Raw genomic sequence first — 22,662 nt, 5'->3', positions numbered from 1 at the left:
ACCTGTGCCGTCCATTGCTGCGGATTTTGGTAACAGCAGCACCAAAGCACCGTTGCTGCAGCCGCTGGTGTATGGCGTTACGTTACGGAAGAAGCACGTATAATATTCGTTTCATCTTGAAGTGCGCGTCTGCAGTCGTAGTTTTTGCTGCTGAGGTCGCTCGAAGAATTCAAACAGTGTGCACACTTACGCTTTGAGTGACAGTGTCGTTAGCGACGCCTGCGTGCAGCTGCGCAACGTGATTTACTTGCTGGCATCTCAAGACGTAGTTCTCCAAGAAATGGCGTACTTAATGCTGTGGGCAACATGCGCGGATTATAGTCATGGCCACCACATCTTGGTGGTTTGTGCATGTATAAGGGTTTGGAGAGGCACTGGCTATGGTTTTCTCTTTCGAATGGGGAGAGGGGGGGGGGAAACAGCGTAATGTGATTTAGGGTTTGCGGCCCGCCTGGGGTGGGTCGAGTAAGGTGGGGGCCGGACGACTACCTACGACGAGATGGTTCATGCCATCCATTCCCTGTTAAACACATTGTCTGCCGAAAGAGCAGGTGCTCCTATAGTGTAGCGGTTATCACCTCGGACTCTGAATCCGATAACCCTGGTTCGAGTCCAGGTAGGAGTGTCTTTTTCCAAAGCCTCACCGCCTAACCACGGCAGGGGCTCCGGAGAAGGCCAGGGCGATTTGGTGGGGGGAGAGGGAGGGGGGGGGCTTTTTTTTGCTCGTGTGTGCAGGGGTGTCGGTGGTGCGTGGGGTCGGGGTTAAGGGGGGGGGGGGTGATTTGTCGGCGGTTACCGCGCAAGGGCGCGCGACGGGTGGCGATTGTAACGGTGCAGCTGATGCACACGTGCCCTCCTCCTTTTGTGTTTCTTTTCATTTTTTTTCTTCGTGCGACTGGGTGAAGACGGGTAATGCACGGGTGACGCGTGCGTTACACAACAACAAAAATAATGATCTATGCTGCCTTTCCAACCGAGAGGGCACAGAGCTCGGCTGTCAGCGCGGTCTCCAGTCGCTGGCACAGGGATTCGCTGAGCCCGTGCAGGATGCTGAAGCGCTGCGCTACGTCCTGTACGTCGTCTCCTGTGTACAAGGCAAGGCGGTCTCGCTGGCCTTGAGGGAGATCGACGTCAACATAGAGCAGCGGCTTGCGCGGGTGTGCCACTGGTGCCCGCACGGTTGACTGCGGCGCGGGCGCTGAGTGGTGGCTCCCCTTTTGGAGGCTTGGCCTAGGTGACTGCGAGCGCTGCCGCTGCTGGCGCGCGGCGATCATGCGGCGCACCGCTGTCTCAACGCCAGTCGCCAAGGGGTTTGCCGCTGCTTCGCCCCGGTAGTCGCTGTTGTCTTTGATGGGTTGTCTCGTCCAACGCGCAAGGCTGTCGCGCGCCTGGTGAAACTGCTGCGTGTTCGGTTGGAAGGTGGGCGGCGCGGTCGACGCGGGCTTCCGCTTCTGCACGATAGCTGTGCTGCTGAAGCTAACAGGCGACTGCTCATAGACGGAGTTGATGACAGGCTTGAAGGTGCACTCGCGCATCAGCCCGCCAGGCACGCGCTTCGTCGCCCTCTTGAGTTCCCTGCTAGTGGTGCTCGAGAGCAGATGCGAGTCACTCGGTATTACGCGCAAGGAGGAACTCATGCGACGACTGCGTGATACGGACGCGCTGCCCAGCCGCGACGCCGCGGCGAACGGAGAGCAGTGATGGGTGCGGGGTGTGACGCTAGAGCGGGCTGACGTGATGATGACTGGCTCGCCTGGGTTGCACGGCTCCGGACTGGGATCGAGCCCCGCCGACGGCTCCACGGACATCGGCGACAGTTCCTCGCTGCGCACACCAGCCTGCGGCTTCTCCGAGGAGTCTGGGATACTGGACGACGCGTCGGAGATGTTGGTGCGCAGAAAGTCGGCGTCGCTCTCCGCTGCGTCACTTCTCCTTTCGTCACCACCTCCGCAGCTGGTGAGCGGCGATGCGCTCTCTGTGTGCGAGTGTGCCGCTCCCTCGCCACCTTCGCTACTACTCCACACGGCGGAGGGTGAGGACGATGACCTTGCGCTCACGGCAGAGCCGCTGCCACCGCTGCTGCCCACCTCTGTCGCAGGCGCCGCCTTCATGTGTGACGGTGGTGCCCCTCGGCATGAGACTTCCCTAGAGTAGGCGTGGCGCATTGTTGCTCCATCGGGGGAGTTGCCGTGCTGCTGTGCCGCAGGTGGCGAACGCGGCGGCGCGCTTACTCGCGTCGAGACAGGAGACCGCGGCGTGCGGTGTGTGACGGCTGCCCGCCAGACTGTTGAGAAGACGTACACAAACCGCGCCGCGTCGACCGCTTCGTCTCGCTTGGTGGCTTCCGAGGCGCCTCCTTCGACTGCCATTGCCTTGAGAAACTTGGCGATCAGGGCATCGTGCCGGGGTGAGGTGATGCCGAGTGCATTTAGCATCCCAAGCACCGCCGTTACGTACACCACGCGCGGCCGACGCTGTAGGAGCCGGTCGTCGTCGTTCACGGAAGGCACGCGGCGCACCAAGGCAGCTTCGGTCTCGCGCGCCTCCCTGATCGCCACGCTGCGCCAGAGGCCCCACACGGACTCTACAATGTCGCTCTCAGTGTCCCCAGCGAAAGCCTCTGGCCCGGGGCTCGGCATTGGTGCTCCTCGCTGTGGCTGCTCGCCGTGGTCCTCACGACCAGCAGACCGCCGCTGCGCATCTTGTTCCTGGCGCTCGCGGAGCGTCGGCGCATGCCGGGCAAGGCGCCTACTGCGTGGGTTGATCTGCGGCTGGAATAGACATGCGTCCTCCATAGCGTGCGTCTGAATGGCTGTGGGTTGACTGGGGATTGGAGAAAACTGCAGCATGACAAGCATTGCGCGTTCAGAAGGCCGTGGGGGCACCAAAAGCGAGGCCGATGTAGGAGTTGTGCAGTTTGCCCAATCTTGAGGCACCCAGTGCCGAGCGAAAGGCGATGCTGCCATGCACCCAGACGTAAAGAAAGGGATGCGACATCAGGGGGAGGCGGAGGTCGAGCGCGTGCGTCTAAGCACGTGCGCGGCTTCTTTAAAGCGCATGCCGCACACACTCGACGCGTCAAGCCCGCCTGGGATTGTCTGAGTGTGCGGCGGCAAGTCGACCGGCGTGTGCACACACACACACACACACACACACACACACAGAGTATTCAGGGTAAGCATGCTGGATGTTTCGCCGTTTCCTTATTGTGGCGCATTTTGTTTCTTCGTTCCAACGTGCCCACTTCTCGGCCATAGTGCACGAGCTCAACCCCCCGCTCGGCCCTGCTCAGCCTCGCGCAGGCTCATCGCGTGGCGCGATGCAGACGTAGACACACGCGTCCCAGCAGTGCGCTGACTCAGCCATCTGAGATCACGACCTCTGCCTCCAACTCTACCCATCCCCCTCTGTTTCGAAGGTTGTCACCCGATGCATCCCCTTTGGGGTCACTCAGCCTTTCCCCACACCAGCAGTGGACAGCGAGGGTCGGGTGGGGTACGCTTGAGTCACGTTGGCACGCTGCCATCATGTAGATGGTACAGACGTGTTTACCGTCGCAGGTCGCTCCGGCGCCATGCCATCCAGAACCTGGCTCTGTCAGCACGAGAAGCCAGCTCGGGCACTGGCAGGGGATAGGGGGGGGGCTTGGCTTGGCTCCCTCCCCCTCGCGTCATCCAGGTGTTGTTGTGCATAGAGAAAAAAGGAAACAGAAGAGGGGTGGACTCTTACGTTGTAACGCTTATGCCCCTCCCCTCCCCTCCCACCGACAGAAGGGGAGGGATCGAAACGAACACACATGTGCTTAAACGAAAACTGACAAAACGACCAGAGCGAGTGCACGGAAAGTAGAAGGCACAGCAAGGTGAGGTGGAGGAGAAGGTGCAGACTTGTCAAGCACAATACTAGTCGACTTATCCGCCTTGAAAGGTTAGACGAGAGCACTACACGGTAGCCGAGTGGACAGTTCCGGCAGCGCGCCAACGTGCTCCATCGTCTTCTCCTCACCGTTTCTCTCGCTTTCCTGCGTCGCCGCTGCCTTTTAGGTTAGAAGATAGAGCCAGAGAAGGTGCCCGCGAGGCAGGCTGGGTACGACACCAGGTGATCTACCGAGTGACGGAGCGTGTTCTGCACCTCCGCCAACTCCTCCAGCGCCGGCACGAGCGCGTCGCCGAAGCGGGTCAGCAGTGCCCCGTGAGAGCGAACCACGTCCGCAAGGAGTCCTTGCACAAAGTCGACGTTCTTGTTTCGCCGCAGCCACGCCGTGATGAAGGACAGCAGGCCCTTCACGCACGCTTGCATCCTCGCCAGCTCAGCGGCTGTGTAGCTGCTGCCGCTCACATAGTCCACCGCGCGCTTCAGCTCCAGGTCGATCGCTTGCGCGGTCTTGAGAGACAAAAAGTAGTCCATGAGAGCGTCGTGCTTCTCGTTCACAAGCATCTCCTGCACCGGCGTCAGCTCCTCCATGTCGGCGTGCATCAGTCGTCTCTTCGCGTTCTCGGTATCGTTCTTGCGGTTGTCGGATACCATGACAAGAAACGTTGGCCGCAGCTCTTGTGTGGTGGGCAGAAAGAACGGCACGTCCTTCTTCTTGGGCGGCAACAGGGGTTGGTTCTTCTCCTTGATTTGGTCCAGCACAGTGAGGTTGAACCACAGGCGCTGCGGCACTCCAGCTAGCTGCATCCCTTCTGTCGTGATCGCGTCGAGCGCCGCTTGCTGTGCCTCCGTCTGTCGCCGACGCGCCAGGGCAATGTCCTGCGATGCATCAAACAGGTTTGCCTCGGCGGCTGCCGCCTCCCGCGCCTCTTCCTCCGCCTCCGTGAGCGCTGCGGCTGCCGACGTGCGCGGCACACTGCCGTTTGCGCTTTCCTCGGCAGTTTCCTCAGCTGCCCCGTGCGCGGTGGGGAAGTGTAGCCACGGCAGCGTCTCCACCGCGTTCGCCTTTGGACTTCGGACCACCTCCGGCACGTACCCGTAGCGAATGTTGTTGACCCACAGGTACGCGCCGCGCTCACCGGCGTGCGTGGTGACGAGGAAGAGCGCATCGGGATGAAAACTGAGGGACAAAGCAGGCGATGCGAAGCGGTACTGCCCGACGCAGGCGGCGGCAGCCAAGTCCCAGACAAGCAGCGCACCATCACCGGAGGTCGACGCTACGTAGCGGTACGTGTCAGGAGCGAGCGCGAGCGCCGTAATAGGGCTGTTGTGGCCCTCCAGCGCGCGAACTGGAGTGCTCAGCTCCTCCACCGTGAGGCCGACGTCGGGGTTGGCATGGTAGACGCGAATGGTGAAATGCTGCGCAACAATGAAGAGCGATGATGCTTCGTGCATGCACGACTTGGTCATTGGCTGGCCGGTAGGAATGGCCGCCTTCAGCTTGCCAGTCCACAGGTCCCACATCTTGATCACGCCGTCCAGCCCGGCCGTCACGACCACGGTGTTGCCGCACGCCACTTCGACGCACTCCACCGAGCTGTCATGGGCTCGATCGGCACCGAGGTCGGCATCGAAGAGGTGACGCACACTGCGGTTCTGCAGGCTCAAAACGGCAACGTTTCCACTGGAGTATCCGACGACGGCGTAGTTGCCACAGTCCGACAGCGCCAGAGCGCGGGCGGTGTGGGCGGAGGTCTGGATGCCGGATAGCTTGAACTCCATCACGCGTGTGTCCATTCGCCAGCCGCACGCCAGTGCCGAGGCGGCGTGTAGCGACACAAGACTCGGCCACTGGTAGTTGCGCGTGATCGCGGCGGCAAGCGCGGTGGCAGGGGGCAGCTTCACGGCCTCCCGCCCCAAGTTCTTCTCGCGCCCACGCTTTCCTAGCTTGCCCTGCGACAGCTCCCATGATGCGCGGTCGGAGAAGACGTGCGTGACGCGCAAGGCACGGTCGTTGCCAGCCGTAACGAGGAGGTCGGTATTGTAGAAGATGGCGTTGGTGCAGCTTCCCATGTGTCCACGGCGCTCCCGCACCAATACGCCAAGGCCGTCCACGGTGTCAAAGCGGAACTGCATGAGGGCGTTGTCGGCGCCACCAGTGATGAGCAACGACGTGTACTCCGGCAAGTCAAACATGACGAGCGAGTGCACGACGTCGACGTGTGGACGCTCCAGTGCCTCCAGCTCCGAGCGCACTTGCTTGGACCGCGTCAAGGTGCCGTCCATGCATCGATTTTCGAGGTCCCAGATGACCACCTCGCCACGGCTCGTGCCGGACACAAGCAGGCCGTCTTTGTCCGTGCGAAACAGCAGCGACGTAACAGCACAGCTCTCGCTATGGTCGAAGGTGGTGATCACCTCGTCCGTTGCCACGTTGCACGCAACAACCTTCCCCTCCGTCGTGCCGTAGGCGACGATGTCCTTGTACCTGCTGCAAGCAAGTGCCGTGATGGCGGCGGCACCGTCGGCGGTGGCGCGTGACGCCTGCCCGGAACTGCTACCGTTGCCACGCAGGGAGTACCACAGGCAGGCACCAGAGCGGAAGTTCCAGAGCTGCAGAGTTCCCTCTGCCGTCGCGAGAAGCATCTTGTTCGTGTACCCCGTCAGAAGTGCAAGGCACGTGACCGTCTCAGTGTTCTCCACCGACATTGCCTGCAGCACTGTGCCCGTCTTGAGCTCCCACACCACAATGCGCTTGTCGTTGCCAACGCTAAACAGGAGGTCATCCTGGGCCAGTAGGAGTGTGATGCTCGGCTTCGTGGCCGCTTCGTGGTGGCTCGACCAGAGGGGCTTGTGGTGCACGTAGACGTGCAGGCGCGGCCCCTCCGCGACGGCGCGGTACTTGCCAGCCTGTGCTACCGCACGAACCGAGTCCTGAAACGTCGGGCCGCCGCGCATCATTGCCAGTTCCTTGCCCTTGTAGAGCTGAAAGGTGCGGCCAGTGGCCACCATCAACACCGGTGTGCCGTAGAGCAGCGTGGGGGATATCGGAAGAGGTCCGCAGATGGAGCCCACCACCCGAAACGGATCAAAGGACTCCATCGTCACCGGTCAGCTAAAGAGAAAAGAGATTTTGCGTCAAAGAAGGAGGGTGACGGAGATGTGCAGTGAGAGAGAGAGAGAGAGAGTGAGAGACGGTGTTCGCCCTTTCACGGACAAAGGCCAGTCCGCATTCGCTGTCCGATTCGCCGTGCGCGTCACGCTTTATCCTGTCGTTGGTGCTGAGGAGAGAGCAAGCGGGGAACCTCCGGGGTCGCTTTCCTTTTCTGTTTTGAGGGGAAAGGGGCAAATGCGTGTTGGTAAGTGTGCGAGGCGAGAGGGAGCGAGGAGGAACACGAAGTGGATGGCACGCTGACATGATCGAGCGGAACCTAGATCAGAGGTGACGTACAAGGGAGGCTCATGGGCAGGAAGGCTTGTGCTTGCGCGACGAGTAGGTCAAGGTTGTCGTGCGAAGGAGGTGTGCTGCTTTCCAGCGCAACGTTCCTTGTGTTAACATCGTGTCGTGTGCACTGCGCTCTTGAAGGCAGCTTGAATTGTCCCAACGAAGAGGCACGTCGCCTCGCGTTCTCTCTCACTGTTTACCACCACTCTGCTTTTATGTGTGCTGCTGAAGAAGCCCTTCGGTTCAGTAACCATGTGACTGCCTCTACTGTTCCGCGACGCCTACGATGTTTCTTGTTGTTGATGTTTGTTTTTGTTTCCCTGAGCGCATGCTCATCATCGCGCACACGAGAAGTGTGCGCTAAAGCAAGCGTAAACAACAACAAGAGACAACCGCTAGGGAGCCAGGGAGAAGCAACCAGGAACACAAGAGGAGACGCACATACGCACAAAGTCATGCAGGTCGGCTTCCAAGAGTACGTACAGACAAGTCCAAGCAAGCAACCATGACTGATGACCTGAGTAGCTGTCAAGGGATCACCATCAAAAAGACACGGTGAAACAACGAAACAGATGGGCTGCACACAGAAGAGAAAATAAGGAGCTGGCGGGTGAGGTGGCGCATGCGGGGCGAGAGAGGCTCCTGTCTCCTGCCCAACACCCAATACGAGTATGGCAGTGCACAGGCAAATTATGGAAGCGTGAGAAATCGGGACTGTGCAAACACTTTAAGGCTTGCCTGTTGCGCTTGAGGCACCATAACAACAATGGTACTCGTCTTTGCTAACGACCCGTTTTCTTCTCTTGTACTCCCCTTCTTTTATCTGATGCGTCTGTTTTCGTGCATGCGCATGGCGGCTAGCGCGGAGGACGGGAATATATATAAGAAAAGGAAAAAGGGTGGGAAGGAAAGAAAGGGGTGTACCGAGCGCGGTGCTGCAGGACGCACACAGACACATCTACGGGCGTGGGATACGGGAAAAATGGGTGCGGAAACAGTCGAGCGTGAGGCGTTTCGAATGGCATCATCAATGCTTCATATAGGGGGCACGTGCACGTACACACACTCCTAACACACTCAGCCGTGCAGTTAAGCGCCGCTTAAGACACATAACGAGAAAAAAAGAAGGCGAGGCCCCATCATTGTTGGTTCCGCTTGCGTGGCAAGACACAGAAAGGGAAAAGAGAGAGAAAACACGTGGAGGAAAAGGCGTAAGGTTGACGTCAGCACAACCCCGTCTACTAGCGAGAGAGTGCTCGAGTGCGAGTGTGTGTGTGTGTAACAAAGATAGATAGATAGATAGAGAGAGAGAGAGAGCAGCGTGGAGGCAGGCAGCACCTCGCAAGGCAACGAAAAAAAAAAACAAAGGGACGGGGAGGAAGAAATCAGACGAAGAGATGAAACCACAGAACCCCCCTTGGAATTCACACCAGCAACATCCAATAGACACGGAGAACCAAGCGTGAAGACAGGGAGGCCCTTCTACACCATCGTCGCTTGCCACTCACAACGAAGTGTGTACTCCGTGCGACCTGAGAAAAGAGAACACCAAAAAAAAAGAAAAAAGTGTCGTTATGCGTGATTTGCTTGTGTCTTTGCTTTGTTGTTGGCTTGCTTTTCCTTTCTGTCCCCCCCCCCTGGCCTCCCCTCCCTCACGCACTGCCGCTCTTCCTGTGTGCTCCTTCTTTGCTTACTTCTTCTTCCTGTTGTACACACGCATCCCGTGCAGAAGGCGAAGAAGGAGAGTGTGAGGGGTGAGGGGGGAGGGGAAAGCTGCGCAGAGTAGACTCGACGCAGCAGAGAAAATACGAAGAAAGAAATATGATGCAAGAGCACGTTCACGCAAAACCAAAACGCGAGCAGCGACACAGAAAGAAGTAGCAGCAGCAGCAGCCCCAGCAAGAGGTCGAGAAACAGAGAACATGGGGAGGGCGAGCGACGCCTCATTCCCCCCACCCCACCCTCTCCGCACGCTCCAACACCGCCTATGCACGCCAGCTAGCGGGCTGCACTAGTGACACAGCGTCTCGTAGTTGTCACCTTCTGCCAGGTTGCTTATGACGTCGCTGACCGGCGCTGCAAACGGATTGAGCCCCGCCAAGGGATCCACATGCCGCGGGAAGCTCGACCCGTCGTCTTCATCGCGCGGCACAAAGAGGGCCTCCTCGTAGTTCAGCGTTTTGGCCAGCAGCCGCACGTCGATGGGTGGCGCCGCCTTGGAGATGCGCTGGCTCGTGCGCAGGATGCGCATAGAGCGACTCACCGCAGATGCTGCCGTGATGGACGTGTCTGCATCGTTGCTCTGCAGCGAGGGGCCGCGCTGCTCCTTGGCGGCACCCCTGATACCGCCGTCGATAACGCGCAGCTTAGAGTTCTTCTCGGAGAGGTTGATCGTGGGCGGGCGCAAGGTGAAGTCGCGGGCGTCCTCACCGTTGCGGCGGCGGAAGAAGCACGTCCAGCGAAGCAGGCGGCGGCTACAGTTGAGCACATCCTGCCCCGACACGAGCACCACCTCCGTGGACACAGACCTCGAGAACGTCTTAAGGGCGGTGTTCACGTAGAACCGTACACTCAGAAAAGTGAGGGTGCCCATACCTTCTGTCAGCATGGTGAGGGGCGTCGACTTCGGTACCGGCAGCTCCACTTCTGGCAACTTCACCACCTTGCCTTTCTCCACACTAACGTCGGAGCTCGTTTCCACTGTATCCACCGGAAAGTTGTAGACCTCTGTTTTAGTGCGGATGTAGCACTGCGTGACAAGGGAGTACTTGACGCGTGAGATTGCCCCGCTGCCATCGGAATTGTCAATGAGGACGGTCGCGCCGACCTTGCCAATACCGACCGTCACTAACGGGCTGCGGAGCGAGAGGAGAACCCTCACCTTGCCTGTGCGCAGAAACCCGCTTCGAAGGCTGATGGAAAACTCCTGGTTCCAAGGCGGCGGCTGGAAGCGGCTGCGGCGGCGGTGTGGATGCGCGCCGCGGGGCTGTTTCCCCTCTCTCTCCTCCTCGCTGCTTCCGTGCGCCGTTTTGTGCGAGACGGCCTCCGTTTGGTTGACGCGCTGCACCGCCATGGGTGCGGGAAGCTCTCCCCCGGGGGGCGTGAATATGAGTTTATCCACGTTCTTCTCCACCATGGCAGTGTGGGCTGGCGAGTCCATCGCGTCCTTCTCGTGAGAGTGATGATGCCGCTTCTTCTTATCCCTATTCTCGAGCGCTCTGCGACGCCCCGCATTTGTCCCGCCGCTGTTGCTGTGAAATCTGCCGTTGCGATACTCTTGTTCGCCTGTAATACTCGCTGCCCCCGTAGATGAGGGGACCTCCAGTCCAAAGTCGTACACCTTGGCAGCTGCGTCGTCATTCGACTCGTTCATCGCGTCGGCAGCACCATCCCTGGTGTCCAAGGACCGATTCTCCGCCCCTTCCTGCTCCCGTCGATTCTGCAGTATCCTTGCGCGACCATCCGTCATAGCCGTAGCCTCGGCCGCCACTAGTAGTGAGCCTCTTTCCCTGGCGTTCCGCTCGCACGCCCGGCGTTTCTTTCTCTCCGCACGTTCGCCAGCTGTTTCTGCGTAGACGGCAGCCTCGCGTATGAGCTGGTCCTCAGGAAACTGGCGATAGTGACGTATGCGTCGCTGAGGTGCGATTTCAGCATCCCACTCCGCCTTATCCACTCGCATTGTGCCAGCTGAGGACATGAGGCGTGATAGGACACCAGCGCGAGACTCGGTCTCGTTGTGGGATGCATCGCCGCCGCCCACCGCAGCTTCGCAGAGTTGCTGCTCATCTTCGTGCAGCTGATACCAGCGCTGCACCTGCACCGGCAGCGGGTTGATGCGGAGTCGCGCCTCGGAGGTGTGGATCTTACCGCTTGTCATGATGAGCGAAGCGGCGGCATGGTAGCGCAGCACACAGTGGCCATCGCGCCCGCGATATAGCTCACATGATGCGGGCAGGTTGTCTGGAAGGACTAGCGAGAACGGATACGAGTAGGTGCCGGGGATGAGATGGACCGCCGCCTCCGAAGCGCTCTGGATCACGGACGCTGAGAGTTCCGGTACCACGTCGCCTGCAGGCACTGACTGTCGACGCGGCGCACTGTTGAGCCCTGTTCGGAGTCCCTGTGCCTCAGCGATGCGGCGGCAATTCCGCAGCGAGCGCTTCGAATCCAGCAGATCATGATCGACACCCCTCAGTGTGATGAACTGCTCATAGTAAGTCGTCTTGCGTGCCTCCGGGTTTTTGTCGGTCACAAACAGCCCGCCCAGAATGGACCGCTCATTTCCGCAGACCCGCACCTCTAGTGCGAGGATGTCGCTCGGAAAAGGTATATCGACTATGACGACGCCTTGAAGAAGGTCTCCGGGGTAGCGAGATTGGTGGCGCAGCAGCAGTACCACCTCCGGCTCCATCTCCTTAGAGGAGTCGCGTTTGCGAAACATGGGAGAGGGGCACGGGTAAAACGTATGCCTCACTCTTTCGCCTCTTCGGCCTCTACAAACTTGTAGTATCGATTGCCGTTTTCTAGATTTTATGGGTCGCAACGGCGTTGGCAAATACTCGCTGGTGCTGCTGCGAGAGGGGGAGAGGGATGAAGGGGGAACGGCAACAAGATGAGAACTTGAGAGATGCGCCTCACTATGGAACCAGATCGAAGAGTCAGCAGCCGCTGTGGAGTGAACCGGTGTTGTCGCGTGTGTGCGAGCGTGCGCTCCGGCGACGATGGCGAGAATGAATGAACGAGGCAATTGCGCCGATGACGAAATAAACAAAACAAAAACGCGGACCTACTTGAAACACACGAGAGGAGTAACAGAATGCGAGAAACAAGAAAAAAATGCAGAGGCGCGCAAGAGAAAGCTCAACAGAAACGCAAGGAGGAAGAGCGATGTGAGGGAAGCAGAGGGGGAAGGAGAAACAGAGAGGAAAGGTGTGAATAACGTAAGCACACGAGAAAACAGAGAGAGAGAGACGCACACGCACGCGCACACACACTAAAGGGATGGTGAGAGGGAATAATCACAATTTCAACAAAAAGAAGCGGAATCTACACAGTTGACGTCACACTAGGTGGGAGAGAGAGAGAGAGGGACGGAGAACAACGTCACATCGACAACTTTGATTCATGCACGACCAATCTTGTGCCGCAACAGCATCAGACTTAACAGCGAGAGGAAAAGAACGGAAAAATAGAAAGAAGCAGCAATAATCGTTGACACACGTTCAGACAGCACACAGACACACACACTCATAAACGGAAGATACGAAAAGACGCTTACGGAAGGCACAAGAGAGAACGGAGCAGCACGAGGGAAGAGGGCAAGAGGAGAGATGGATGAAAGGAGGGATGCGCTTTGTTGTGTGATGGTGTGAGCGAGCGAGCGTTCCAAGGGGAGGAGGAAGAGAAGCAGAGAAACACTTCCTCTAGTCGCGCGTTTTCTGGGAAAAGACGTCTGCTTTGCGTGAGTTTTTGATCCTTGTTTCTTCTTGTGGCGCAGCCTTGTCGTGGGGATGCAGACGCGCCTTGAAAGGGGGGGAGGAGGAAGATGAAGCGATGGAGACAACCTTCGAGCTGCTGGCCCGCCTCGGTGATGCTTTGCTCTCCCCTTTCTTTCTTTTGTTTTTTTTTTTCGCGGACCTACCCATCCGTTTGCGTACCCACCTCAATCGATACAACGCACAGCTGAGTGAAGCGCCGAGGGAGGGGAAGACAGACAAAGAGGGGGGGGGGCAAGAGGTCCAAAGAGCGGCAGGAGAGAGAAGCCGAACGCACCGCCGAAGGTGTGCGCCGATTGCGCGTTGACATCCACGTTCCGGATTCTGCTAGGCAAAACCAAAACGATGCTTTCTGTGTGTCTCACTCCACCAATCTGCGCATCTAGAAGAACGGTCAAGAAGTGACGAGCCCAAGCACGCCTGCAGGGAGGCGCTGGATGTCCCACCTAGCTCTTGTAGCTGACCTTAGCAGATATCTTTACTCTCCGGCTGTGCATGCAGGGGTAGGGAACAAGGAGACAACAACAAGAAAAAACAACTCATCGCGCACCACACGCTCGTCAAGTACGTATGTGATGCTCTGAACTCCACAACAGCGACTCGGAGACTGTGACAACGACTCCTCCCTAGCCTATGCTGGCCTTCGTGTGTGCATTCCTTCGCCTGAGCACTACCGCTACGTCTGCCTTAGGGTGCGACGCTTTTTCACTGCGGGCTGCGCCAGCGGTGTCACGTCCGCTGCCGCAATGGGCTGAGTCTCGCCATCCGATGTCACAGCCATCGCCGTTGTCATGGATGTTGTGGCTGTCAACGCCGATACTTGAGAGTTCGCAACGCCGTCGTTTAGGAAGCTGTCAGAGCCCATTTTAGAGGTGAGGTCCGTCGCCGCCGTGGCGCCGTCTGGTGTGCCTGTCGAAGACAGTGTCGTGGTTGTGCGCGCAGTGCTAAACCCACTCGTCAGCGTCGTCCGACCCATGGTCGAGGACAAGCGACCTGGAGTGGCGGCGGAGACGGGTGGCAGTCGTATCAGCTGCTGCCGCTGTCGTTCCATCGACGCGGCCTGCTGCAGCACAATTCCAAAGCTGGCTCGCAGAAAGTGCAGCTCATGGCAAACGATGTTCGTCAGCAAGACGCCTGGAATGAACATGGGTGACCCTTCCGTCTCAAAAACTGTCATGAGATTCTTGAGCTTCTGCTGCCGCATTGCGTGTATTTCATTGACAAGGCGGATAACTTCCACCACGTGCGGAATGGTGTCCCCGTCGTCGGAGCCGCCGCCACCACTGCTACTGCCTCCGCCCCGCTCCGTCAACTTCTTAGCAATCTCGTAGAAGTAGAAGGGCAGACTCTCAAAGCCCTGATCGTTGGTCCGCTCTCGCTCGATGACGTCGCGCAAATACTCCACGCGGAGGTAGTCTGGCGGCTGGATCGCACACGTGTTGGTCTGTCGAAAATAGAGGGCGAGCCAGAGTGGCACGTCGATGGGGTAGTTTGGGGCAAAGGGCCCGTAGCGGCCACCAAGGCAGTCAACGCCGTCCATCACAAACCGAGGCACAATTGTCGCCAGCACCTCCATCGCCATGAAGGAGGACACGTGGTAGTTGCTGAAGGCCCACTCATCTGCGAGGGAGCCGACCGCGAGGCCGACACCGCCGTTGCTGCTACTTCCGCCGCCGCCGCCAGCCCCATCTCGCGTTGATGAAGACATACTGGACAGATGATAAAAGCGAGGCGAGCAGCAGCTTCTTGCGTTGTATGGGTTCTATGGAGTTACTGTGTGTGTTGGTGTGCTGATGTCTTGTGTGCTAATCTATGAACGTGCGTCAGCGATCTGTCATTAGGGTCTGCTTGTAGGAAGCGTGACCGAAGGTGCTGCGAATTTCCTTCTTCACGTAATCAGTATGCGCGTGCGTGATAGTGGCTTTCTGCCCGCGATTGTTCGCACCCGATGGCGCATCACGTACACCCACCCACACACAAAGTAAAGAGGTAGAAGAGAGGATGAGGGGTGAAGTTGTGACGGATGCACCACAGAAGCAACACTCAACACACACACACACACACACACACGAGCCAAATAACACCACACAGCACGTCTAGGTGGCGGAGACGCACACACCAAGGGATATGAGTAGAGGGAGCACGAAGAGAGAAACAAACCGCGACACAGAAACCCAGATACGCATACGTGCCCATACGCAAGCACACTGAAGCATACACACGGAAGGGCGAGGAGGCTCAGAAACACAATGCACGATGGCAAAGACAAGAGGCAGATAGGTGGCAGCCAACACTCCCGCCATCCGGAAAGGAAAAGCAAAAACAGGACGCCAGCCACTGAGACGCCTTCGTTTGCGCCACGCCCCTGCGGAAAAGGGGAGTGCTTGGAGAATGTCTGCTTGCGTGTTCTTCCCCCTTTATGCGCAGGGGTGCACACACCAGCAGTGCATGGACCACAGTTCTCACGCTACAGCCACGGAATACGTCTGCTTCCCTACGGCAGGACCACGCTTTTGTTGCGTGGTCCTGCGCCTTCGAGGCGGGGGAGCGTCTAATAAGATGGCTGCACGCATGCTCACAATATCAGCGTAGCGACAGGCCTCGTTTCACCCCATCTGCGAGCTCTGTCGGTCCGCAATGTGCGCCATTCCAGGGTACTCGACACCTGCACACACAGACGTGAAAACAAGAAAACAACAACAAACACTCGACTGCACAATGCATGGCCTCTCTTGCGCGTCCTTTCAACCCGTCTCTAGCGGACTTCATCGTAGAGAAAGGAGCTCAACACGTACCGCACGACGAACCCCAAAACACAGGCGATGACCTGACACTTGAGGATCGCCCACGTCAGCTTCTCCTCGTGCATATCGCCGAAGAGGTAGAGGACAACGTTGAGGATGGTATAGTTGTGGCTGTTTGACAACAAGTTCGTCCGCGGGTTCCACGTTGGCACGCGGTGGCGCGGGCACGGCACAATGTTGAAGAGCTGCGGCAGTGATATGATAAAATTGAACACCTGCGGCGCAAAAAAGAGCAGCAGTGTCTTGCTGTACACGCCGGTGATGCTGGACACCGCCAGCACGGTGCCGGCAAAGTAGGTATAGCTGTCTCCCACGAAGACGCGGGCGGGGTAGCGGTTGTAGCGCCAGAGGGCCAGGCTCACACCGATGAAAGGCCCCAGCAAGAGCAGCGCGCGCAGTCGATGATCGCTCCGCATGTCGCGTGCATCTGCCGCCACAGCGTCGACGCTGCTCAAGGCCGGTGTCGCCTGTCTTTCGAGGCGCATCTGGAATAGGTTGTACACAACAGACGCGACTGCGATCACAATGCTCTGCCCCACCTCCACACCATTGACGCCGGCGAGAATGTTGATGCTGTTGGTGCAGAAGATGCACAGCATGGACAAGTAAACGAGGTAGATGGGACCGAGGTAGATCAACACCGTGCCACTTTCGGAGACCTTGACGTAGGAACGGTGACTGACAACGTAGGAGAACCATGTCGAGGGAGCCGTGACGCGAAAGGTGGTTGTCGGTTCGCCTTGTGCGGCAGCGAGGCCAAGAAGCCACGTCTTCGTTACGTTCATGGTGGGCAGACCGAAGCGACCGAACACGCACGGCATCAGCACGGATAGACTTCCGTCGTACGTCATGATGAGAGGCAGCGAGCCGAGCGTTGTGAGGATGATCTTGTGGCGCCATTTCACATCCAGCACGTCATCCGTGAACCCCAAGAGAAGCATGAGGGTGATGGTCATCAAGGGACCCGGAAGTGATGCGTAAGGGTTGTCTAACCCTTCACCAGCGGTGCCGAGAAACCGGAGACACACGGTGAGCACCATCACCACAGAAAGGTACACGGCGCCTACGAGGATGCCGAGAGACTCTGGGATCGCCTGCTTCTGGAATTCCTTTTCCTCTGTCTGACCGGCCCGGCGCTTCACAGCAAACTTCTGGCGCTGCTCCTCCGTGTTCTTGTTAATGTCGATGCCGAAGATGTTACGCTCCAAGAGCGTCCTCGCCACATTTGGGATGTAGCGCATGGTACCAACATATGCCACGATGCTGCCCAGCAGAATGAGCCCCAGCACCGGCGCGTGCACAGCGACCGCGAAGGCCGCGTTACAAGACGATTCTACCAAGCCAAGAGTCATGATGGTTCTAAAGAGAGCCTCCCCTCCCTTCCCCTCCCCCTCCCCCGAAAAACCACAAAAGAAACAATCCTCTTTTCCTTTTTCGTGCGAGTCAAGGAGGAGCTTTTGTGGCGCGCAGAGAGACTAAATAGATACTAATACGTGGCAGTGAGTTCAGCCGCAACACGTAGGGGCACACACTTACACACACGCACACACCCTATGTGAAGCGAAACAAACAAAAACCAGACAAAGCCGCCCTTAACGACTGCCCGCGGTGGGCAGGGGAAGGGAAGAAGGGACAAGGAGCGAGTTGGTGGGTGTATGGTGTGTACGTGTGTGTATGCATCTGCAAGAGAGAGGCAGTTTGTGTTGTGTACCAGTGCACCCCAAAGCATAAAAAAGGAAAAAACTCAAAAGAGGCGAAACGAATGCGAAAAGAAACGGAAGGCAGGCGAATGTCCAGAATGATGTTCCCTTTAGCCTGTGCGCTCACTCTCTATAGCTGTCCACCTTTTCCACGGATGTGCGAGTTCAAATCGACCAACCTGCAACAACCCGATTCACTTGCCCTTTTTGTCGTTTTTCTCTGCATACCTGATCGCTTCTCCCACCGCTGTTTCTGTCAAAGATGTTCACACCAGCGGCCTTTTATGGATACTTCAGCGACGGGGAATGACAAGAGACGTAGGGAGACGAAGAAGTTGTGTGTGTGTGTGTGTGCGTGTGAAGGGGGCTGCAGCGTGTTCAATCGGCGTTAGGACGTCCAAAGACAGCGGAAGGAAATCGCGAGATCAAGGCGGGCATGCACTAATGATGTATGAAAACAGCAGAAAAAGGTGTGTGTGTGTGTATGTATATGTGTTCTCTATTGCTGTGGTTGTTACAGTGCTTCGAGCTTGTTTAGGGGTACGCGTGTCGTTCTTCCAGTGTAGCTTCCCCACTCACTCCCTTCTTCTGCGTGTGGCTGTGTTTTTTGTACGACAACGATAGCGTGATATTCCTAGCTAGGGCTGAGAGAGGGATAGAGAACGAAAAGGTAACACGAAAACCGCCTGAATCCGCACCAGGGATCAAGCGACGGCAAATTGCTCGTTTTGCCTCCTTTCGGTGTACGCACTGATGCCATAGGGCTGCTGTGCAGGGAGGCAAAAGTGCGGCGAGACAACAGACGAAAAGAAAGGGCAGAAGGGGGTAGGGTGATGCAGTGTACCGAAAAGACCGCTAAAGTAACGCCTACGGTCGTGCGATTGGTGCTCGGGTGCTGTCAGAGCGGCAGTGAGGGAGAGAGGAGGCGAAAGCGAAAGCGGCGGCCAAAAAGGCACCATCGCGCGAACGCATTGCAGCCTTCTCCCTGCCTGCGGTGCTCGAAAGGACACATTTCGCTCACCCCAGGAGCACACCCTCGGTGTTAATACGGCTACCTAACCGTGTAAAGAGAAGCAGCACACCTGTTCCACCTACCCCAGCTGCTTCTTTCTCCAAACGCGTGTGCATTGACCTTGTCTTGTGCTTTTTTCAGGCACCCGTGCCCATCGCTAGCCTCACCCCGCCTCTGTGGCACTTCGTCGCTCTCGTGCAACGACACATGACATTTGTGCACCCTCGCCGTCTGCAGTGCCGATCTCACCCAGGGGGTCAACTCTTGGCACACCTGTGCCGCGTCGCTTACCACCCGTCTCGCGCCGGTCCTCTCATGGCCACGGTAACAGATATCGTGGGGAGGGAGAAAGAGAGGCAGAGCGCTGCAGCAAAGAAGAGGGTGGACAAAAGAGGAGAGCGTGCCTGAAGCCGATATGGAAAGACATGGAGGGGATACGGGGCGTGTTGGTTGGCACCCCTTTGATTTGGCGGTGGTACAGATATCGAACGACCGTAATTGAAGAACACGAACAAAACATACGACAATAGAGGACACGAGGTGCGGCACGGTGTGCACGCGCGCCAATGAATTAAGAAAGAGAAGGCTTCCTCTCTCTCACACACACACACACATGCGCACGCAAGCACTCAGGGACCGGCACAGCTGCTACAAAAATATGCACGCAGACCAGCGCGAGTCCAGAAGAGCCAGAAAGTGAGCCAAGAGAAGGGGGGAAAGCGGAGAGCCGGCGCGTTGAAACGCGTGAGAGGGGGGGGGAGGGGGGGAGGGGGGAGCGCGAGACGAGGGCGTGGATGCAGGTTGTCTGTGCGCTTTCGAGTGCGGTGGCGGGCTTGCTCCGCTTTTTTCATCGCGCTGATGGGTGTACGGACACGCACACACACACACCCACACCGAAATAACGACAGTCCGTTTCCTTTTCCATCCACCGTACGCCGTTTCTCTGGCAGCCGAGTTCCCCTACAAACCCGGCGCATGCGATGCAGCGCTCGCACTCTCCTTTGGCACTACTGGATCTCAACCAAGACTTTGCCGTAGCTCGTGCCCGAGTACAAATGATCAACGGCGTCTGCGACACTGCTCAATCCATGAAACACCTTCTTGTCCACGAAGAGCTTGACCTGGCCCGCCTTGAGGTACTTCAGCAGGCTTGCCATGTGCTTCGGCATGACGCCGTGGAACTGCGGAAGGAAGAAACCGTTCAGAGACGCAGACTTGGCTAAGAGCAGCATCGTCAGTGAGGTGCCGCTGGGGTGCGAAAAAGGCACCGCCTCACCGCTCTTGTAGCTCGAAACGGAGCCGATGATCACAACACGACCCTGCACGGCGACGTGGCGGACGGCATCGTTGAAAGTCTGGCCGCCAACGCACTCGTAGATGACATCCAAGCCTTTCGGACAAAGTACGTGCAGGCGGCTGTCGAGGTTCTCCGTCTTGTAGTTGATAACGTGGTCGCAGCCAATGCTCTTGAGGAACTGGGCCTTCTCCTCGGAGGAGCAAGTGCCAATCACCGTGCAACCGTAGACGTGCTTGAGCAACTGCACCGCGATCTGACCCGTGCCACCGGCCGCCGCCGTGACCAGCGCCACGTCGCCCTTCTTCACATGACCCACCTCGCCAAGTGCAACGGCGGCCGTGAGAGCGCTGACAGGAAGCACAATGTACTCAGGCTTCAACTCTGGCACTGGTATGCACATCTCTGCAGGTGCGTCGAGGAACTCAGCAAAGCAGCCGTACTGCATTAGCACGACGGGGTCACCCTCCTGCACGTTCGCGACACCGGCACCGATCTTCACCACTGTGCCGGCCGCCTCGAATCCACAGTCGAAGGGCGGCCGTGCGTTCTTGAAGTACGAACCATTTGTGAAGTTCAAGTCGCTAGCGTTGACGCCGGCGTACTTGACAGACACGCGAACCATTCCCTCCGGCACTTCCTCCGGCAGCTGCGCCTCAACGACGGAGGTAGAGTTGCGGAAGTCTTTGGAGAGGGAGACGACCTGCAGCTTCTTGAAGTTGCTGGGAGACGACATGTTTCAGAGGACGTGCAGCAGTGTTTGTGTATGTGTGTGTATGTGTGTGTGTGTGTGCGTGTGTGTGTGTATGGAGTGGGTTAGGGAAGCGGTAGGCACGCGCGTTTATTTGTGAGCAAGAAATACCTCCGCGAGGGATAAGAGAAAGAATACTGCGACAGAAAAATAATAGTGGGATGTGCGGGTAATGACGGAACCACTCGTCTTTGAGAGTGTGTGTGCCGATAGGAAGCGCTGAGGTTCTATGCACGTGCGTGCGTGTGTGTGCTTGGGAGAGTGAGGGAGGAAGTGAGCGATGTGTAGTGCCAAAAATAAAATGAAAAGGACAGAGGGAGCGGAAGGACTGGCGATACCAAAAAGAAAAGACACGGAAAAAAACGACAACGGAGCAACCATGAATGGAGTTTGGCAAGCCGACACGAGAGAGGGGAGGGAGGAGAAGCAAGGCTGCAGGCTAACGCTAACGCCCACGCACGTGCATGCCCAATGTGAAAACGACCAGCGTATCACTTGTTACATGAGGCGCATTGCTCTTTGTAATGTGCGTGTTACGCCTCCACACTGTACAGCTACGCGGGGATGACTGGACAAGAGACAGAAAAGTTGCCGCTCTTTACCAACCCATCTGCCGTCGCACGCACCTCTCTTCTCTGACACACATCCGCGCGCCATCTTTTTCGCGCGTAATGCGGCCCGGTAGCCGATACCAGCCAGGAAACGGTCACACAGCGGTGTAATGGAAGCTTTCTGCACCCACGTACGGATATGCTCTCCACCCTCGGCTCACCAGCAGAGCATGTACTGATCTTTCTAAAGGCGCTCACCCATGCCTCCTTCGTGGAATCAATCTTCGTCCCAGACGCCATCGCCGCCGCCCTGGAATAGACGGCCACCACCGCCGCCTCGCTTCGGCGGCTCCGCGGCACTGCGTCGGCTCGTGGCGCCAGCGGCGACTGGAGCGCTCTCCGCCTCGTCGTCGCTGCCGCCGCCATCCTCTTCTTCGCTGCTGTCCGTCACCCAGGACGGCTCGCTGCTGCTCGTGGAGCTCTGCAGTTCGGAGTCGCTGGTGCGCCCACATTCCCGCTCACTCTCATCGGTGTCATCGGCCTGGTCACCGGAGATGTACGGGCCACCAACGCGCCATAGCTCCTCACCGTCATCTGCCAGCTTCTTCGCCCCCTTGGCGTTGCCCTTCGCAGCCTTTGTTCTCGAGGATGACGGGAGTTGGGACGAGGATGACGTGGCAGTCGTGGCTGATGCTGCGGATAACTTGCCCTGCGCGACGTCGCGCAGCTCCCAGAAGGTTTTGCTACTCTTCGAGTTCAAGTGCTGCAGAAAGCTCAGCGTCTGCGCCTGCACAGCTTTGGACAGTTCGACATCCTCCTCGTCGTCATCATCCTCGCATCGTTCCGCCACTTTTGGCTGCCTGCGCGCCTTCCTCTCGAGGGTCACCGTGTTGTTCGTGATCGCGAACGACAGTGCACCGGTTGTGGAACCCTTTTGCCGTTTCATCGATGAGTTCCTTCCCCCTGTCCCGTTCTCTGCGCCTTCGCGGAGTCGCTTCATGGAGCCCTTTGCCTTCTTCATTTGTAGGCTGATGCTCTCCGTGCTCGCGTATGCTTTGTCACCGTTGTCGCTGCTTCTGCCCACCCCGATGAACAGACGAGCAACGTCTTCAATGGACTTTGGGGCAGCGGGTGTGCTTTCCGCATGCTGCACCCGAGGGGTGCGGTGATCGGGCGCCACAGCCGGCAAAGAGGTTGCCCGCTTTCGTTTTCCGTGGGATGCCTTGCCCGCCTTCTTCGCCAGGCGAGGTCTTTTGTTCTTGGACATGCTCTTCCGCGTACGTGGAGAGGTGCTCTCAACGGAGAGCCGTGCTGCTGCGAGAACAAACAAAGAACAGCACCGACTTCCAGGCGTGAGGAGGCAAGCTATTCTTCCCTCTGAATTCACACCTGCTGATGCGCTTGTCCAACACGTTCGCGGGCACCTATGCGTGTCGGTGTTTGATGATGACCGCTTCCAACCTCTGTCATACACAGACGGCGATCGTTGCAGAAAGGGCAAGGGCGAATGGGACCAAGTCAGAGATCAGCGAAAAGAATACGCATTCATGTGGGGGAGTGTGCCCTTCTGCAAACAGAGGGGCACGTCAGGTGCGCTGTTGCTTGACAGCGGGTGCAGTGCACCCCCCTTTTCTTCCCACCCCGACCGACCACGCCACACGGACACCTCGAAGCGACGGCCCCCGGAACAGCGTCGCTGCCGCGTGGGCATGAGGGCGCCTGGGCCTCGCCGTCAGT

General features: G+C 58.0%; 7 protein-coding genes and 1 non-coding gene across 8 annotated transcripts; 1 reads left to right on the top strand and 7 right to left on the bottom strand.

The window, feature by feature from the left end:
- Positions 1–553: 553 nt before the first annotated feature.
- Positions 554–625, top strand: LMJF_36_TRNAGLN_01. The gene has a single exon. It is a non-coding gene; the product is annotated as a tRNA-Gln (tRNA).
- A 331-nt stretch (positions 626–956) lies between these two features.
- On the bottom strand, positions 957–2,966 carry LMJF_36_4220 (conserved hypothetical protein; the record flags this gene model as incomplete). The annotated part of the gene is made up of 1 exon (XM_001686954.1): positions 957–2,966. One exon carries the CDS (start codon positions 2,964–2,966, stop codon positions 957–959), a length of 2,010 nt encoding a protein of 669 aa, XP_001687006.1.
- A 1,078-nt stretch (positions 2,967–4,044) lies between these two features.
- Positions 4,045–6,975, bottom strand: LMJF_36_4210 (conserved hypothetical protein; the record flags this gene model as incomplete). Its single annotated transcript, XM_001686953.1, has 1 exon — positions 4,045–6,975. One exon carries the CDS (start codon positions 6,973–6,975, stop codon positions 4,045–4,047), a length of 2,931 nt encoding a protein of 976 aa, XP_001687005.1.
- Positions 6,976–9,329: 2,354 nt separating this feature from the next.
- LMJF_36_4200 (conserved hypothetical protein) lies at positions 9,330–11,759 on the bottom strand (the record flags this gene model as incomplete). The annotated part of the gene is made up of 1 exon (XM_001686952.1): positions 9,330–11,759. One exon carries the CDS (start codon positions 11,757–11,759, stop codon positions 9,330–9,332), a length of 2,430 nt encoding a protein of 809 aa, XP_001687004.1.
- Positions 11,760–13,489: 1,730 nt separating this feature from the next.
- LMJF_36_4190 (conserved hypothetical protein) lies at positions 13,490–14,521 on the bottom strand (the record flags this gene model as incomplete). The annotated part of the gene is made up of 1 exon (XM_001686951.1): positions 13,490–14,521. The coding sequence occupies one exon, from the start codon at positions 14,519–14,521 to the stop codon at positions 13,490–13,492; it is 1,032 nt and encodes a 343-aa protein (XP_001687003.1).
- Positions 14,522–15,568: 1,047 nt separating this feature from the next.
- On the bottom strand, positions 15,569–16,969 carry LMJF_36_4180 (putative UDP-N-acetylglucosamine-dolichyl-phosphate N-acetylglucosaminephosphotransferase; the record flags this gene model as incomplete). Its single annotated transcript, XM_001686950.1, has 1 exon — positions 15,569–16,969. One exon carries the CDS (start codon positions 16,967–16,969, stop codon positions 15,569–15,571), a length of 1,401 nt encoding a protein of 466 aa, XP_001687002.1.
- A 2,367-nt stretch (positions 16,970–19,336) lies between these two features.
- LMJF_36_4170 (putative oxidoreductase) lies at positions 19,337–20,359 on the bottom strand (the record flags this gene model as incomplete). The annotated part of the gene is made up of 1 exon (XM_001686949.1): positions 19,337–20,359. The coding sequence occupies one exon, from the start codon at positions 20,357–20,359 to the stop codon at positions 19,337–19,339; it is 1,023 nt and encodes a 340-aa protein (XP_001687001.1).
- An 843-nt stretch (positions 20,360–21,202) lies between these two features.
- On the bottom strand, positions 21,203–22,192 carry LMJF_36_4160 (conserved hypothetical protein; the record flags this gene model as incomplete). The annotated part of the gene is made up of 1 exon (XM_001686948.1): positions 21,203–22,192. One exon carries the CDS (start codon positions 22,190–22,192, stop codon positions 21,203–21,205), a length of 990 nt encoding a protein of 329 aa, XP_001687000.1.
- Positions 22,193–22,662: the final 470 nt, after the last annotated feature.

This window comes from Leishmania major, chromosome 36, assembly GCF_000002725.2.
Source record: "Leishmania major strain Friedlin complete genome, chromosome 36".
Lineage (NCBI taxonomy): Eukaryota > Euglenozoa > Kinetoplastea > Trypanosomatida > Trypanosomatidae > Leishmania > Leishmania major.
This window is presented reverse-complemented; position numbering and strand designations above follow the sequence as displayed.